Source organism: Labrus mixtus, chromosome 14, assembly GCF_963584025.1.
Source record: "Labrus mixtus chromosome 14, fLabMix1.1, whole genome shotgun sequence".
NCBI lineage: Eukaryota > Metazoa > Chordata > Actinopteri > Labriformes > Labridae > Labrus > Labrus mixtus.
The window spans coordinates 6,504,910-6,522,887 of record NC_083625.1 but is presented as its reverse complement, the minus strand read 5'-3'; the positions used below and the strand labels follow the sequence as shown (position 1 = coordinate 6,522,887).

Here is a 17,978-nt window from a genome sequence, read left to right as displayed (position 1 = left end):
CCACCCTGTTGCATCCACCTTCTGTCCCAGGAACATCTCTTCCTTACTCATGAACAAGCACTTAGTCCTCTTGAGCCTGATACCAGCATGCTCTAGCTCAGTGGCGTCCAAACTTTTTTTCTTGCGGGCCAAAATTGTCGTGTTAGAATCGCTCGCAGGCCACAGGTTTTGTTTTTTTAAATATAGTTGAAAGAGTAGTAAGGCTTTGTAGATCAGAATCAAAAGGCTCGCTAAAGAAACCCTTTAACAAAAGGAAATATCTTGATTTCTTCGTTCTACTTTATTTGTTTTTTTTCTCAGAATCAAACCTGTAACGTGGTTCATTTTTTTTGGAAAATCTTTCTGCATTTAGCTTTGTGCATAAGTTTTTTTTTCATAGTTTACAAAAAAATTTGGAAAATAGTAAAAGCTGTAGATTTAATAATAAAAAAAACATACATTGTACTGAACATTTTCTATTTTATTATTTATTTATTATTTATTTTATTATTTATTTATTATTTTTTATTTTTTATTGCTCAACCCTTGCTAACATGAAAAAGAAAAATAAGAAAATGTGCCAATCTTAATCGAGGCCTCGGGCCAAAATCTTCTGATTCTTCATTTGAAGTCACGGGCCACAAAAAATCTCCTCGGGCCGCACTTTGGACACCCCATGCTCTGGCTGCTTCAGCACCATAGCCAGAGTCTGCAGGTGCCCTTGCTCATTTTTCCCTGTCAGCAGGATGTCATCCAGAAAAAAATGCCAAATGAAGGATGCCCTGCAGTAGTCCCTCCATGGTGCTTTGAAAATTGCAGGGCTAGATGATACTCCACAAGGTAACAAACTGTTCGTGAACAAGCCTTTGTGGGTATTAATGCTCACATACTTTTTTTTACTTCCTCCTTCAAAGGGATTTGGTGATATGCATGACTCGGATCAAGCTTTGTAAACTGTTGTCACCTTGAAAGGCTGGCGCAAAGAGGACCTCGATTCTGGGGATTGGATGCTGCTCCAGTTTTTGTTACCTGATTGACAGTCAGTTTGTAGTCTCCGCACAGTCTTGCTGTGTCATCTGGCTTTAACACAGGGACCACAAGTGCTGCTCACTCGGCATGTTTTATTGGTTCAGTTATCTCCTCGGTAAGGAGACCGTTGAGTTCAGCCTCAACTCTTCCTCTTATGGGGCAGGCCTGTCTTTAAAACATGGGGGTTGCTTCCTTGTCCACATAAAAGTTAGCTGGGGGGACTCTCTGAATTTCCTGAAAACCTCCCCATATTCCCCGAGTACCTCCTCTGACATGTCTTCTCTGACATGGTAGATATGTGGTTCTGGTCTCCACTGTAAGCCACTTCCAAATGCAGTACCTTCCTACCAGACTAGGGCCCAACCCATACCCCAAATACCAAAGATAGGGTTTTTTTTATTAACTTTTTGTGCTGCACCTTGACCATATCTGCTCCGAAAACATTAACATACTGTGTATATTCTGAGTCACCAGAAATGGCTCTTCGGCTGATACCTCTATAGTTCATCTGTCTTGCAGAAAGTGACTATGACCTCATCTGCATCTTTGTCATTGTTGTCCTTCTCCACCTGGTTGACAAAGTTTGCATTCCATGCTTGCTTGAGTTGTTGCACTTCAGCGCCTCCGACCTTCAAAGTGCTTGCTGAGCCTCTATAGGCTAATTAAAAATTAAAATCATAAAGTAACATAAAGATACCCAGTATACTAAGACGCCTACATTTAGAATAACCTTCAATAAGATGAAACACAAAAGTGTTGTAAGCCTCACTGCATCTACAATTATAGGCTATCATTTATATTGTTCTGAAATCAGACACTGCATTTGTCCATCAGCTTGTGATATTTAGCCTACTGTAAGGTTATTACAATTCTACTAATTTTATCCTACTATAGACGCAAAGGCTTTGGATTCACAAGATAACGTGGGGGAGGCTCATGTGGAGTATAGATCCTGCTTATGATAAACTGATTAGACCTCCTCTGGCATCTGTTTTCTTAAGAGTTATATTCTTAACTTGCTGTGTTTAAAGGGTTGGTTAACTCATTCGTGTTTATAAATACAAAGCCTATCTATAAATACTTATTGTTTTAATGAATGGAAATGTGTTAATAAAGTGTATTTTCGTACCATCAACTGCTCAAGTGTAGTGTGAATGTCTCTGTTACGGTTCGGTGTGTAAAACAAGGGAGGTGGACCCAAGGGCAGAAACCCAAAAATATTTATTTAAACAAAAAGGCAAAAACTAAAACTATCTATCAAAAATGTCCAAACTGAGAAAATCCAAAAATTGACAAGCACTGAGAAACTCAAATACAAAACCAAATCATGACAGTCTCGCCTCTGACACCGGACCAGACAGGGTTAACAAAAGTGTTGGCAGCTTAAATCTAACTCTAAATGTTTTTAGTCTACAGGACAATGAGTCCTTGTTCCACTAACGTCACATGTTATAATAATATTTTTACAGTCTATGGTTATAAGGTTTTTTTGGGGGGGACAAAAGGCAGAAAATTACACAAATGATGCTTATAACATGTGTTTCAAATCTTCCCACTGTCCCTCCCACTTATTCTTCCTCTCACTGTATACTGTATGACGTGACCTACGTTTAACACGTTGCGTAATAGCGTTGCTACACACGCCCACAGCTGATGAATTTATGGTCCGGCACATAGACTGTCCGGCAGCGCGCAGATGCAGAAAGCAGAAGCTGTATCCATCCACGACGATAATCTGCCACCATGGCCCCTGTGAAGCTCGACAGCTCAGGTTGGAAACCTCCATTTTTTTCTTTTTGGTCTCCCACGCATGTTCAAGTGCAGAAAGGAAACAGCTCCGTGGGTTCAGCTGCTTCATGGTGTCACTGCGCTGAAATGACAGACACATTTTTAAAGATGCATGAGAAGCACGTCACCTGATCGTTCCAGTTTCCGCATAGTCGTATTCAATTATAGCTGACAGCGGATCTGCTGTTATTGGTAGTGCTTACTGGTTACGATGGAGGAGACAGACGGAGGCTGCCTGTGTCCTTGTGGCAGGACTCACTGTACTCTCTGCTGAACTGCTGCAGGCTCAAGTTTCATCTCCGCTTGCAGCAGCTCTATTTTGTTGTTTATTATTTGCAAGCTGTAATATTCAGTGATCTTGAAGACCAATACACGGTATGCATAAGATAAAAACACTTCTGCATCCAATGAGACTCAGTGAGATTTGGATTTTCTATTTATTCTAAATAAAGCTTATTATTATTATTATTATTATATCAAATGTGTTTTACACGAAAGCTTCTGAACCATCTATTTAAGCTCTACATGGACAGACACTGCAGCTGTTTTATTACACTGAGCGTTGATAATAAGGATGCATGGCAGGACGTGGTGTGTTGTACAGTCTCTCACAATACGCCCACATGTTGCTGGTAAAGGAAGTCTGCTCGCTTCACAGAGATTAGACTCTTAAGTCTGGAGAGACGTCTCTCCTTTGAGAAAGATACAGCGTGCATTCATTTTAGTTAAGGGTCTACTTTATGTCAATAGTTTATATTTTCCCTCATCTGGATTTTTTTTCTCAATGAAGGTGTTGACCATATTGTGAAGTTTCGGAAGGAAATCCAACTTTTCCTCCAAAAAAAACTATACAAAGGGAATCACTGCTTTCAAAAGGAATTTATGTATTTTGTCATGTACAAAAACCGTGTTTACTGCTTTTGATGTAATGTTTATGAATATAGAATTTAAAAAGTATGACTGCTACTCAGATTGTGAAATTCTCAGTTTGTTCATGCAGGAGTTTCTAGTGACGGTCAAAGGACCGAATGAAGTCACAATACACACATGTTTGATGTGAAGGCGGTCATCTGTTAAATGGTTCTCACTGAAGGCGTATTTACAGATTTAGAAAAACGTAAATTCTGGAAGAGCTACCTCTTTCAGTTGTTTCTTTGTTGCAATGTAACAAAGTAAACATTTTAGGAATAAAAAAAGTTAACGCCTCGACCACAGGGATATATTACACGTATGGAAAGCTTAAATATTTCATTAAATTAAAGCATAATGCATATTCCCTGTGGGACTTTTAAGTACTGGACACTCCCTTGCAGCAGTTTTGGGGTTAAAGTGGAGCTGACTGTGGACAGTAATTCAACTCATGTGTCAGTAGAAGCATAATGTGCCATAAGATGCCGTCGTCCTTTGGTCTGGAAATGTATTCGCACCTTTCACGCTGAGTTTCGCAACAAACTGCATTTTTGCTGCTGCCTTTCTGTAAACATACCATAGACGAAGTTCAAGTAGAGCGTCTTCACATTCCAGTTCAAAGGCATGGATATACATGTAGTGGAAGAAATTGCCCGGACAACATCCAATTACAAATATAAGGATAGATATTTCTTTATTTTTGTTGATGGGATTGAATGTTTGATCATTTAATTCATATATGTATCTACACAGCAAGTAAGGTACCAATGATGTCTTTGTTTTGTGCAGATGAAACCGTGCCTGTTGAAAATGGAAAAACTAAGGCATGCATCACTTCAAAACAGAAGGGACTGGAGACGATTGCCCCTCTGGTTCGCTCCGTAGAAGAAACTCCTGAGCCCATCTCCACTGAAGTTCACGGCACCATCCCCTCCTGGATCAACGGAAACCTGCTACGCAATGGGCCGGGGAAGTTTGAGTTTGGAAACACACAGTGAGATCACCTCCACACCCTGCTACACAACACACAAAATAAAACTTTTAACAGATGTGATGACATATTATCCTCCTTTTCAACCAGCTTAAATACGTCTCAGCGCTCCACAAAACATGTCTGTGAAGTTTCTTGCCCAAAATCCTGTTTTTGATCATGCCTATGAACCTCTCTGTTTCAGCCCTGTTCAAAACAGACTGTTTCTGTAGCTTTAAATGCAAATGAGATGTGTCTGACCACGCCCCACTCTGGAAGGGCTTGGGTGCCTCGGGCTTTCTTGCTCAACTGTTGTTTACAATGGAAAGGCGGACTCATAGGACAGAACAAACACCTCGTTGTATGAGGGTCACCCATCTGGGGGAAGAGGTTACTGCCCATTGTGATGTCACAAAGGGAAACTCTCTGATCAGCCTGTTGGCCTGAAAAGTGGAGCAGGCTTAAAAAGGAGTTAAAATTGACTTTTCTCATATTTGGGGGGGTTTATAGACAGACGAGGGACACATGTTCATCTAAGAAAACAATGGTTAAGTTTATTCTGCACAATATGCGACCTTTAACCTTTGTTTTTTTATTATTATCACAGCTTCAACCACTGGTTTGATGGGATGGCCATGCTGCACAAGTTCAAGATTGAAAACGGCCAGGTGACGTACATGAGTCGATTCCTACGCAGCGACGTCTACAAGAAGAACAGTGAGAGGGACCGCATTGTGATATCAGAGTTTGGAACCCTCGCCATGCCCGACCCCTGCAAGAACTTCTTCCAGCGCTTTCTGTCTCGCTTTGAGATGATCCGTGAGTACAAAAGAGAGGGAATTAGGTAGGGACAGGGAACAGGACTCATTACCAAAGCTGTACTTGGTTTGTTGAAATATTGTGCAAGAACATTGCTTGACTTTATTATAATAACAAGCTCAAGATTGGGACACAGTGGGATCAGCTGGGTAAAATGAGGAGCAGCTGGACATCTGGAGGAAAAAATGTATCGGCTGTAAAAAAAGAAAAAGGGATGATTTAATGCTGTTTTAACACTCGTTCATGTTATAGCTGTGTTGAGGCCTTGGTTGGAACCTCTTAAGTAAATAATGTTATGTAATCCCTGTACACGCAAGGCTTACATAATAACAATGTGCAAATATAGCGGGGAACCAGAGAGGGGAGTAGGCCTCTCCTACATGGTTCACATTCCCCATTGGACTTTTATAAACCACAAATCACGGAGCAGAATGTTTAACCATTGTTTCTGTTCATTTAAACGTTGTAATTTATCCTTTGTTTCTCTCTTACAGAGCCTACTGACAATGCAAGTGTTAGCTTTGTGCAATACAAAGGTGACTACTATGTCAGCACAGAGACCAATTTCATGCACAGAGTGAACCCTGAGAATCTGGAAACTGTGGAAAAGGTACCGTCATGATCATTGTGGAATTACAGATGTAAATAGAAACGCCAGGGAGGCAATTTCATTAGAGCTCCTATTAGGATTTTGTTGCTGGTTATGAAACTGACTAAAATTAGAACGGATGCTTCTTCATAAACCACAAGAGCATCAGAGTAAAGATTGTCTGTTTTCATATAGTTGTGATAACTGCCTGAAACAGCTGCTGCGGAGTAGGTGTCAGGCAAAGTGATTGACTGCACACTGCCAAAACAGTGTTTGTTCGTTTACATTTTCAGGCACATATGTTCTTTACTGGGTGATACATAAGAAAGAGCAGGATGAGGTGTTTTGTTACAAATCACTACCTTCACATATACAGGACAAAATGATCCAAGATATGAGAGGTACCACTTTGTCCACAGGCGGAGCTGAAATAGACACAGACTCGAAAAAATACTCACAGAAGCTTTAAGTAGAATGTTTTTTTTAAAGGTCACATATAACACAAAATACACTTCATCATGGTCAACTGATATGTGTCCCTGGTTTGTTTACAAACCCCGCAATTATGAGAAAAGTCCATCCTCTCCGTCTTTTGCCAACTCCACTTTTCAGAAAATGTGTGCTCAAACAGGCCGTTTGGAGAGTTTGTGATGTCACAAAGGGAAAGTGGGAGTGTCACCCCAGGTGGATGACACACATGTTAACAGCCTGGCACAAAAACAAAAATAATTGTCTTGGTTAAAACTGAACAGGGATTGATTTTATTGTTGTTACTCATCCGCTTTGATTATATTAAGGCTAAGAGTTATGCATACATTTATATAATTAAGGGTAAAGCTGGGCTGATTGACAGGTGGATGCGATGTAACCGTTTCCCGGTTGATCAAAGGTTTGGTGGAGACAGCATTTCCAATATGGTGGCTGCCATCATTGGACTTCAAAACATCTTTCCAGAAACCAATGCACAAGGTCAGTGAGACTACATCCATTTGTTAATCAGTCTCTGACCTATTTTAGAGTCAACCTCCCATGGTGCACTCTGCCCATACACTAGTCAGGCAAGTGTGCAAGTGGAATCTTGCACAAGCTTAGACGGGAGAGCTAGTTGTGCAAGAATGTCTAAGCGCCTCCCCCTGACACATTTGGACAACGATCAAGCTCAGTCTTTTTTAGTTTCTTCAGATGCCCACCCTTAGCTTTAGTATGGGTTTTTATCATTTTGCAACATTTATACATGTTTTCTTTTTTCTTCTATCCAGGTATAAAACCTATATGAATCCTCTATCCACTCAAACTGCAGCATCGACTGATCCCTGTCATTCTTTCCTGTATTTTGTAGGTAGACTGGAGTAAGTTCATTGCTGTTAATGGAGCTACCGCTCATCCACACTCTGACCCTGATGGTACCACCTATAATATGGGAAACTCTTATGGAAGCAAAGGTTTGTCCCATCATACGCTACACTTGGTGCGGGGCAAATTATAAGTATGAGAATATGTCAAGCCTTGACTTGTGTCAAACGATAATGAATCCCTGGTGCCAAATATAGATATTTCGATATCTAATCTAAACAGATTTCCCTGCCAATTGATATTACTACTTAATATCATATATCATATCGTATGTCAGATGTGTGTACAAGCTATTAAGAGGTACACTTTTATCCAGGGGCCCTGTACAACATCATCAGAGTCCCACCTGAGAAGAAAGACGCCACAGACACCCTTCAAGGAGCCAAAGTACTCTGCTCCATTGTACCTGCAGACAAGTCCCACCCCTCCTACTACCACAGCTTTGGTAAGAAATCCCTCCTGGACATCAGAGGTTCTGTCTGTATCCTTTGCTGAATAATCATCTTCTCCTGCTCACAGCCATGTCTGAGAACTACGTGGTGTTCATCGAGCAGCCGATAAAGATGGACCTGCTGAAGATAGTCACATGCAAGCTGAGGGGGAAGGCTCTGAGCGAGGGCATCTATTGGGATCCAAAGCTGCAAACTGTCTTCCACCTCGTCGACAAGCGTACAGGCGAGGTGAGAGGTCGCTCTTACTGAGTGAATACATTCCCCCTCTGTAGATCCTTGAGCATCTAATCGTTGCTACTTCACCACAGGTCAGCTCAGTGAAGTACCACACCAAAGCCGTCTCGGTCTTCCACCAAATCAACGCCTTTGAGGAGGGCGGGTTCTTGATGCTGGACATGTGCTGCGCTGACGACGGCAAAGCCATCAACAACTACCTCATCCAGAACCTACGAAAGTCAGGAGACGCTTTGGATGAGGTCAGCATGTGAAGATGAAACACACAGCTAACGGAAGGAAGGAATATAATGACCTCTGAGAAATCATCATGACAGTGTATTTTGTAACATGACATTTTATTGTCTCATTGCACCAAGAAACAAACCCATATTTATAGCTACAATAACATAAAGGATCACCTGCATTGTTTTTGAAATGTCTTCCACAGGTGTACAACACCGGGTGCCGGGCTTTCCCTCGCCGCTTTGTTCTTCCTCTCAATGTGACCCAGGAAACCCCGGTAGACCAAAACCTGAACACTCAGCCCTCCAGTGAGGCAACTTGTCTAAAAATCAACAAAGACAAGGTGAGTTTGAGATGAACAGTATACTTTTCTTGTAGTTCTTTTTTTTATTTTATTGACATTCAGTAAACTTCTCAATAAAGTGTATCTCTGTCACTTTAAATATTCAACAAATATGTCTGCCAAAAAACAACCTACCAAAAGTGTTCAGAACAGGCAAAGAAGTGAAAGATATAAAGTTGTCCTTTTCCCCGTTTACCTCATTTAAAAAAAAAAAAGAAGCTAAAATCTCTGCTGCTTTAATGATAGAAAGTAATGAAAGGTACCAAAGCTTTAAAAGTTAACTTCAGGCCTTCAGTCATATTTAAACAAAAGCTGAGACGGCAGCGATCAGTCCATTCATATTTACTTAAAATATGTATAAAATCCTTAAATACAGAGACTTCTCAAATCCTTTTCTGAGCTCATGAAGATGCTAAAGTGTTTTTAATTTCTCATACAGAGAACAGAGGATGTGACCCTGTCAAAAATACATCCGGTATTGGGTCTTGTATTTTTGATGCTGAGGTACAGTAACATAATTAGAATTTGAGAATGATTAATAATCCCTTTAGAAACTGTGCAAAGAAAATATGAAAAGGTTGTTCATTTGTTTCATATTCTCTTCATTATATTTCTTAAAATTGACCCATCATGCAATCTTAATGTATCTGTCTTTTTCTAAATCCCATTGGCTGGATAAAGACTCTTATTGGAAAACAGCTATGACAGCAGAGTCTCACTTCAAATGTTTAGATGGAAAACAGGACACAATTACAAAATAAATAACAAAATGAAAAGAATAACAACAATTCACTCCCTAACTTTTCATAGTTTTACTTAATTTGCTTTTTAAGGTTGTCATAATTCCAGAAATTTAAATTGTATATAATACTAGTAAAAAAACAAATAAGGACTATACATGCTTAATGTGCTGCAGTAACTGAGAATACATTTGAAGTTTTTCACATCTACGCTCCTTTTTTGATCTGAGACCAGAAGGAAAAACACAGTTTGTATCTTCTCTGGTATTAATATGACTAATGTAATTGTGTAAAATCACAAGATCTTTGTTATGAAAGCAAAAGCACTGATTCAATTAAGACCACACACAAAAAAAACCCACTTTTCTACACGAGTATCATAAACTGCAAGGTAAAAAAACTCATGGAGCATTTCTCTACATGTTCAGTCAAATCAGAAGTCTGACCTTGAGTGACAATAAACATTCGATCCTCTGTGTAAACAGGTGTTTTGCCAACCCGAGGATCTCCATGGAGACGACCTTCAGGAGTACGGTGGCCTGGAGTTTCCACAGATAAACTACGCCAAATATAACACAAAGCCGTACCGTTATTTCTACGGCTGTGGCTTCAGACACCTGGTGGGAGACTCTCTGCTCAAAATGGACCTAAACGACAAGACGGTCAAGGTGTGTGTGTGTGTGTGTGTGTGTGTGTGTGTGTGTGTGTGTGTGTGTGTGTGTGTGTCTGTTGCTTTTGTTTAAATCCACATTATAGTTTCTCCTTGAAAAAACACTTCACATATCTCTTTGTACATTTTATGCTTTAAATATTTTGCTCCGCAGCACATTTAGAGCAGCATTTAACCCTTTACTCGTGTTTTTGATAAACAGACTAATTTGCAGGTTCAGCCGACACAAAAAACACGCAATCCTGTTTGTCAGGATTCCCTTAAATGAACACAGGCCAACTGTGATTATTTAACCAACCGTGCTGGCAGTTTCCCCTGCTATCAGTTGCTATGTTAAGCTAACTGCAGACTGGCAAAAGAGACGAGAAGTGTTGTAGTGAGCTGTCCTAAAATATCAATATAAGGTCAAAGGTTAAAGAACAGCGTGGACACCTACACTGTTTAGTTTAACTTGTGTTTACTCCCTCAAAGATGTAAAAATACAGAAACCCACTATGACTGGACTGAAATAATAAAGCAGTAAATATACAATGCTGTTCTACCAAACTGGTTTTTGGGTGAATATAATGAAGTAGCGCCCTCTGGTGTTTCAAAAGAGGGCCAGTTGTTTGTCTACTTGAAGCTGGCATTAAAACCCTTTAGGTCCCATATGAAATAAACATGTTTACAGTCTGGTACAAAAAAAGTTTCACTCTACACTTTTTTTATTGGTTAAAACTGTGCTTAGCCCCGCCTCTTTACCTGTTTCTTTATTGTTGACAGTTATTTGGTGAAAGCATTTCCAATATGGTAACCGCCAGTTTGGCTTCATAGAGCCTCTAAAGAAACCAATAGGTGACGTCACAGAGACTCAATTCAATGAAATTCAAAAAACTTTATTTGTCCCCGGGGGGGCAATTCAAAGGCACACAGAGCAGTAAATTAACAACAGTGCAAGTAGACGAAACATTTTAAATATAAAGTGTCAATTTAAATACAACTTAAAGCTTAAACTTAACTTAAAAATACAAAATATAAAAAGAGTAGATATATGTGGGCAGTGATCGGACTAACAGATGTAAACAGATGTAAACAGAACTATGTGCAGTAAACGAGAAATAAATATATATATACAGAGCTATGTGCAAGTAACTGCATGTATTATAAAATCTATGGGCAGTTTTTACAGTAAATTAGGGTTGAAATAGAGAACTGAAAGAATAAGGACTGAACAATGAGTGTCTGAGAATGAACATTATTTTTCTTCATCCCCTGAAGAAAACGATTCTCTCCTCAGTCCTTCCTCTTCACCTTAGATTAACGAGTCCAGACGAGCTGCAGACAAGTCGGTCTCTTGCTCAAAGACACTTAAACAGGGTTTAATACTCTCCGCTGACAGTAGTGTGTGTGTGTGTGTGTGTGTGTGTGTGTGTTCGACCTCAGGTGTGGTACCAGAAGGGTTTCTACCCGTCAGAGCCCGTGTTTGTGCCGGCACCTGATGCTGTGGAGGAGGACGATGGTGTCATCATGTCTGTGGTTCTCACCCCCTCACAGGTAAGACTGTTTCTGAAGAAGACAGATGTACGACAGGAATCATAGGAGAGCCCAGATGATGACACTTAAATATTCTAAAATTTAAGAGTAAGGTAGCTTAACTGTCAATTCTGCCGTATGTGCAGAACAAACAGAGGACTGAAATCATTTTTCCAGACCGAGTGTAACAGAAAAAACACTGATGATATTTGTCAGTTTACAAATATAACCACAGTAAAAGAGCAGCAGACACACAGGACCTGCTGGAGAAAAAGTGCTAATAGATGATGTGAATATATTTCTTGGTGAGTTTAGTTCCGACCTCAGCGTTAAAATGAGCCAGTTTATAAAATGAATCTCTGGGTATGGAGCATACAAGTCCTGTTGCTTTCTGCAGTTATAATCAACAGCAGGCAGCCGGCCTGTAAGTCCACCTGAGCTTTGTTAGTTTTCTACAACGCTACGGCTGAATCTCGATGTCCTACCTAAACCCTGAGCCCTGAGCCCTTACTGACTTTATTGACGTCACCTGGAAAGTGAATGAGTGCATGAGGCTGCGAGGGCTCCAATGGTTAAATACAAATGGGACAGCACTTTGCAACTTATCTGTAACCATGACTGCATGATTTCATGTAGCAAAAGCTTATTTTACGTTTTTTTTTACTTTTTTTACTCAGTCACAGCCATGGTGCGTATAAAAAGTTCTACTCAAAATAGACCTATATATAAATGTCTTTGTTGTGGGAAAAATAAAGGTTAATCTTATCTTATAAATATAACAGGACTAACATGCTCTGTCTCTCTTGTTTTTGTTTGTAGACTTGCAAATGAGTTCTGAATTAGCTGTATTTTCCAAAGAAACTTTTTTTAGTACACTGTAAATAGAGCGTGGTTTCACCTTCCTGTTTTTTTACCGTCTCTACCTTTTTTTCCGTTTTATGGCGTTTGTTTACCTTTCAATTGTTGTTGGCTTCCCCGGGAAATCACATGTTTCACATCACAATGCTATGAACTATGGGTAATTCCCTCACGTTAAGTCTGCAGATATGCCCACTTACGGACAGGGTGCATAAAGGGCTCGTATAGTCAGCGAGAGATCCCTCAAACACTTGACGATTTCACAGTGGGACAGCACTAAGCCCTCACAGATTTACCGGGAACGCGCACCAAAGTCAGTGAGTGTGTGAGGGTGGACATCGAGATTGGGTACCAGGTTGTACGTCTTGTATTTTTAAAAGTTCTTCTCAGACAATCAGAGCGTCTCTTTTAAAGTAAACTATGTTTCTCGTAAGCACACAGCAGCTGGATCTGAAGCTGTTTAGTCTAACTGAAGACTTTCAGTGTGTGTTGGGCATCGTGACATAGATGTATTGTGTCCAAGGTTATAATAGTTTTAAATTCTCTAGTTGTTATTTTTTTTTTTTTTTATCTCAATTTCAGTTTAGAATAAATACGTTCAGACAGAAACACTCTTTTCCAGTAAATTCTTAGATTGAAAATGAAGTTTAATTCCAGATCAAAAGTCAGTGAAGGCCTCTGAATATTTTTGTGAGGCATCACACATTTCAGAGTGTCGCTGACAATAAAGACAATCAACCAATGAAGTGATACTTGTCCGGGGGGGGGGGGGGGGGACCCCAAAGGGCCAGAAAAAGCATCTAGTAATACAAACTTATAAACATGTTAAAGAGATGTGAGGATGTGTGTCAGAAATAATAATAATAATAACTTTATTTATATAACACCTTTTAAAAACACAGGTTTACAAAGTGCTTTGACAAACAAGAACAGAGCAAACTAAACCAAACACAGAAGAACATAAACAACAGCAAGAACATAACAAATACAAAATACTAAAAATAATTAAATACAATTCAACAGAAAAGAACCCGATACCCAACAGACATATATAACCCCGACCATCACAAGAACCATCATAAGAACCCAACAACACAAGAACCCAACAACACGAGCTGAGACCAAGAGGAACCAAGGATTTAAAAAGATGTAAGAAACTAAAAGAGCTGAAAGCAAATAAAAAGATAACAGCAATAAGAAGGTAAGAGCAGGAAAAGAAATAGAAACAAGTGACTAAATTATCAAAAAAAATAATAATAAAAAGTATATATACATATAAAACATAAATAGACAAAGTAAGATAAAAAATTACCAAGTTAAAACATAAGAGGAGTTAAGGGAAAAGAAACAGTAATACAAGATAAGAGCATAAATTAAAGGACAGTAAGAAGTAAAAGAAGATAAAAATAATAAAACCAGTAAGAAAAGACATTAAGAAGACGACATGACATAAAAGCAAGTCTGTAAAAGTATGTTTTAAGAAGGGATTTAAAATAATTGAATTGTGCGCAAACTGTGCTTGTGTCATTAACAAAGACAAAGGTTAAAACCAAAAACTCTTTCTTTATCATTTTATTTGTATTTCACTCGTTATGTTTACACATAAAACAGTCAACTGTCTCTTTTTGTTCAGTCAACAAAAAGGTCTTGACAATCTAGTTTCTGTTCTTTAGTTATTTTCCTGTTCACAACACTTGACTGTCACTGACATTATTCTGAATATGAACTGTCTGTTGTTTTTATAATACTTGGTGATAACTCTTCTCTGCAGGATAAAGGATCATTCCTCCTGGTTTTGGATGCCAAAACGTTCGAAGAGCTGGGCAGAGCCAACGTTCCCGTGAACATGGCTTACGGCTTCCACGGCACCTTCAGCGCCTGTGCTTGAAGCGGATACATTGAAAGTGTTTCTGATATTCAATATAACATGAAGAATACCAGCGCAGTGTATAACCACTATACTCCTGATGGTACTGACTCACCGCTGCACTATACTAAACATTGATGCAGTGTAATGTTACTGAACTGTTACTCTGGTTTGTAGCAACGCACAGCTGTGATAAACTCAAAGGTACTTAAAGGAAGAATGTGAGACATTTTTACACTTAAATCCAGCAGAAATCAAGAATATCCTCTGTGAATGTCTCTCTGAGTCATGACTGGCTGTATTATTGTCAGAGCCGTGTTTAAATCATGTTTAAATGGACGGGATGGCCTTGTGTATAAAGCTGTTTTAGTCGAGGACTAGAGAACAGACGAATAACATACACACTGCTTATTTGGATGTTACCTAAGCGTTTTTAGATCTCGGTCATTGTGTGTCAATTTATGTGGAATATGAAGCTATGAGTTAACCAAAGTGTGCTAGCATTAGCCTGCTAACACAACAAAGCAGGCCACAGGGGATTAGAGCTCCAGCCAAACAATTTTGTCCGCCGCTTGTGCTTAATGGTGCTTAATTATGGTGCCTTCTAATTGATAACTCGTAGGGGTTGGACGTGTGTCGCTGGAGGAGAGCGGAGGTGTGGCCAAACAGCAGTTTGTTTTAGTTTCATGCTGGTGCTCAAGGGCGACATCTGCTGGATCAAAAAGTCGCACATTGTTCCTTTAAGATGAGTATTCAATGACATTCCCTTGGGGTTAATAGAAGCTGAAGTTCTGCATTAAAGAGAGTGCTAATGACATATTGTTCTGTAGCATCAAACCTGTGATTTCCAGGCTGTGTGATGTTCCACTAAAGTGCCTCATGACCTTTTTTTATGAAATGATACTTTGTGAGGTTTGATGACTTTTGTACACTTGGCATTCATTAAACTTGTAAACTGTTTAAAGGTTTGTTTTAGGGTTATCTTTAAGACACACAAACACTTTTAGAACATTTGGCTGAAATTAAAACAGCTCTTTCAGCTGCTCACAGAACTTTACATGGAGGAGTATGGATGAGATTTCATCAGGATGTAACACAAAGAAAGCCCGGAAGCAGAAAGATAACAGAGATATGTTCTAAAGCTCTAAAAGGATTTATTTATTTATTATGAAACTAGATTTGATTCACATTCTTACCAATTAAATTTTTGTACATAAATGGTGCATGACTTGAGCGCAGGAGCTGGGGATCGAACCCCCCAGACTTAACGGTCCAGAGACGACCGACTCTACCAACTGATCCACAGCCACACATTAACATGGTCAAGGAGAGAAATGTACATCCTGTTGTAAAGGACATAAAACTGCTTTTCCGTTCTTATAAAGATTACATTTTTCCTTTAAGCCTTTTCAAAACTCCATTTTCCATTTCTCTGCTGTTTAACACTAAATAATCATTTAAAACAACCATCTCTTTTTTATTCTTCCCAAAATTTTAGCAGAAAAAAAATCATAGCGAGCACTCCTATTAATGTAGATATGTTTGATTCTGAAACAGCAAACATTAGGTTTTTTTTTAAATACCAGTGTTAAGTGTTGAAGCACAGCTGATGATTTCTTTGTTTTATAATATGGATGAATCCAAAGACAGACTAGAAATGAGCTGCTCTGCACGGACAAGATATCAATGCAAGTACTACAATAAAGAAGTAAGGACTGCTTGAACAAACCAGGAGGCGGATTATATAAATATATCTTCAACTCTTCAGGGATGTACGATGGAGGATTAGGGCCACGTTAAAAATAAAATAAAAAATAAAAAAATTGAGATTAAAGTCGTAAATTTACGAGATTAAAGTCATAAATTTACGAGAATAAACTCGTAAATTTACAATTTTAATCTCGTAAATTAACGAGAACCCGCACAGGCTGGTTCAAGAAGTAGAACTCTTAAAGTCTTTAAAGAATAACAGAATAAAGTCGTTATTTTAGTCTATATCAGAAGAGCAGCAGCGTCCTGTTCTCAAATGAAAAACATGGAGCATCTTGTCCTAAAGGTTTCACTAATTAGGAAATAGGCTTCTTCCTTGTGTAGTCGGTAAAAACAGTTCAAGAGAAGTTTTCACTTCAACTTGCAAGAACTTGTTTATCTGTAAAATGATGAACAGGACACAAACTGTCTCTGCACATGAGACACTTTAACAAGGTAGACAGATAACAGACACAAATAGTTGTGTTGGGGCTTTACTTATACAGATATGAAACTACACATGCTTTTGGCACATCATCATCTTCACATTGTCGTAAAATGTCAGCACCCTGAAAAGATACTGCAAGAAACTGAAGAAAGAACCACACTGACTTGGAGGAAGTTGTCTGCAGAGGAAAATACTTTTAAGAGTTCTACTTTCATCATTTTGCGCAGGCTGGTCTCGAATTTGTTAATTTACGAGTTTAATCTTGAAATTTTTTTTTTTTTTTTTAACGTGGCCCTAATCCTCCTTGTGGTATCTGAAAACTTCAAACTCACACAAATAGAAAAATGTGCTGAAATGTGATGTAAGAAATACACACATCATCCACCAGGGGTCAGCACATGATCTCATTTTTGATGCAGGGAGTGAGAACCAGTCAGTGAAACACAATCAGAAATAAAAGTGTCTCTATATTTTCAAAGAGCGAACGTGAGTGCAATAAGAAATGTGTGTGTGTGTGTGTGTGTGTGTGTGTGTGTGTGTGTGTGTGTGTGTGTGTGTGTGTGTGTGTGTGTGTGTGTGTGTGTGTGTTGTGTGTTTCTGACAACAAGAAGATCCAGGAGTGTGTGTGCACCATAAAGCAACTCCTCCATGCAGTGATCCTTGTTCTCTTTGTGTTATAACCGCTGTGAAGAGAGACGCCTTCTCTGCTTTCAGATAGGGAATCTTAACGGATCCACTTTCTGCCTCATTCAACTGTTCCAACAAAAGGGTGAGGCAGGAGCAACGTCTCTGAGGGAGGCGGCCTCAACACTGGTGCAGCGGCCGTAAGAGGGATCAAACCTGTGACCTTCTAACAGTTGGGTGGACTGTAACCGCCAGCCCTTCAATGGCTCTTCAAAAACACACCGCAAACACTGGAGGAGCAGGGCACTGAACCTAAGAGGGGCTATTTCAAAGTCTTTGACCTTAACTACTACATTTAAAGGACACTCGAGACAAACACAGAGACAACATGAGAGGGAAAATCGATGAGTTCACCTCGAGTCTAAACTCAAGACAGGAGAAAAAAAATAAGAGAACATGTTGGTTAAAAATAATAATACGATTTTGAGAAAATAGATTAAAGAAGAAGACTAACTGCAGCTTGCTTGTTCATTTTTTTCAGCTGTGTGTGTGGTCAGAGAACAGATGCACGTTTCCATAGAGGAGTGGACAAAAGAGAGAGAGAGAGAGAAAAAAAAAACGCTCTGTGTGTTCCTGACAGCCGGTTAAAGCAACAGGAACCAATTTCTTTAGAAAAAACCTTGAAATCTGACAGTTCAGTGTAGCCAGTAGAAGTTTTTGATGTCTCAGAGAAACTGCAGAAAAATGGATTTCTTCACCAAAATGTGTGTAATCAGTTTTTAAAAAAATCTGGAACGCAAACTTCTCGTACACATCACCT

The 17,978-nt window shown here is 39.3% G+C and overlaps 1 protein-coding gene across 1 annotated transcript; it reads left to right on the top strand.

The window, feature by feature from the left end:
• Positions 1 to 2,655: 2,655 nt before the first annotated feature.
• Positions 2,656 to 15,301, top strand: LOC132988897 (carotenoid-cleaving dioxygenase, mitochondrial-like). The gene is made up of 12 exons (XM_061056532.1): positions 2,656 to 2,779; positions 4,495 to 4,699; positions 5,283 to 5,494; positions 5,989 to 6,104; positions 7,423 to 7,525; positions 7,753 to 7,881; positions 7,956 to 8,116; positions 8,197 to 8,364; positions 8,553 to 8,690; positions 9,916 to 10,098; positions 11,523 to 11,633; positions 14,242 to 15,301. Exons 1-12 carry the CDS (start codon positions 2,752 to 2,754, stop codon positions 14,356 to 14,358), a joined length of 1,671 nt encoding a protein of 556 aa, XP_060912515.1. The 5' UTR covers positions 2,656 to 2,751; the 3' UTR covers positions 14,359 to 15,301.
• Positions 15,302 to 17,978: the final 2,677 nt, after the last annotated feature.

Coding starts and splice junctions, on each gene's coding strand:
- LOC132988897 (XM_061056532.1), top strand. CDS start 2,752: ATGGCCCCTGTGAAGCTCGACAGCTCAG. Junction 8,117..8,196: donor TCGACAAGCGTACAGGCGAG/GTGAGAGGTCGC, acceptor ACTTCACCACAG/GTCAGCTCAGTGAAGTACCA. Junction 8,365..8,552: donor CAGGAGACGCTTTGGATGAG/GTCAGCATGTGA, acceptor TGTCTTCCACAG/GTGTACAACACCGGGTGCCG.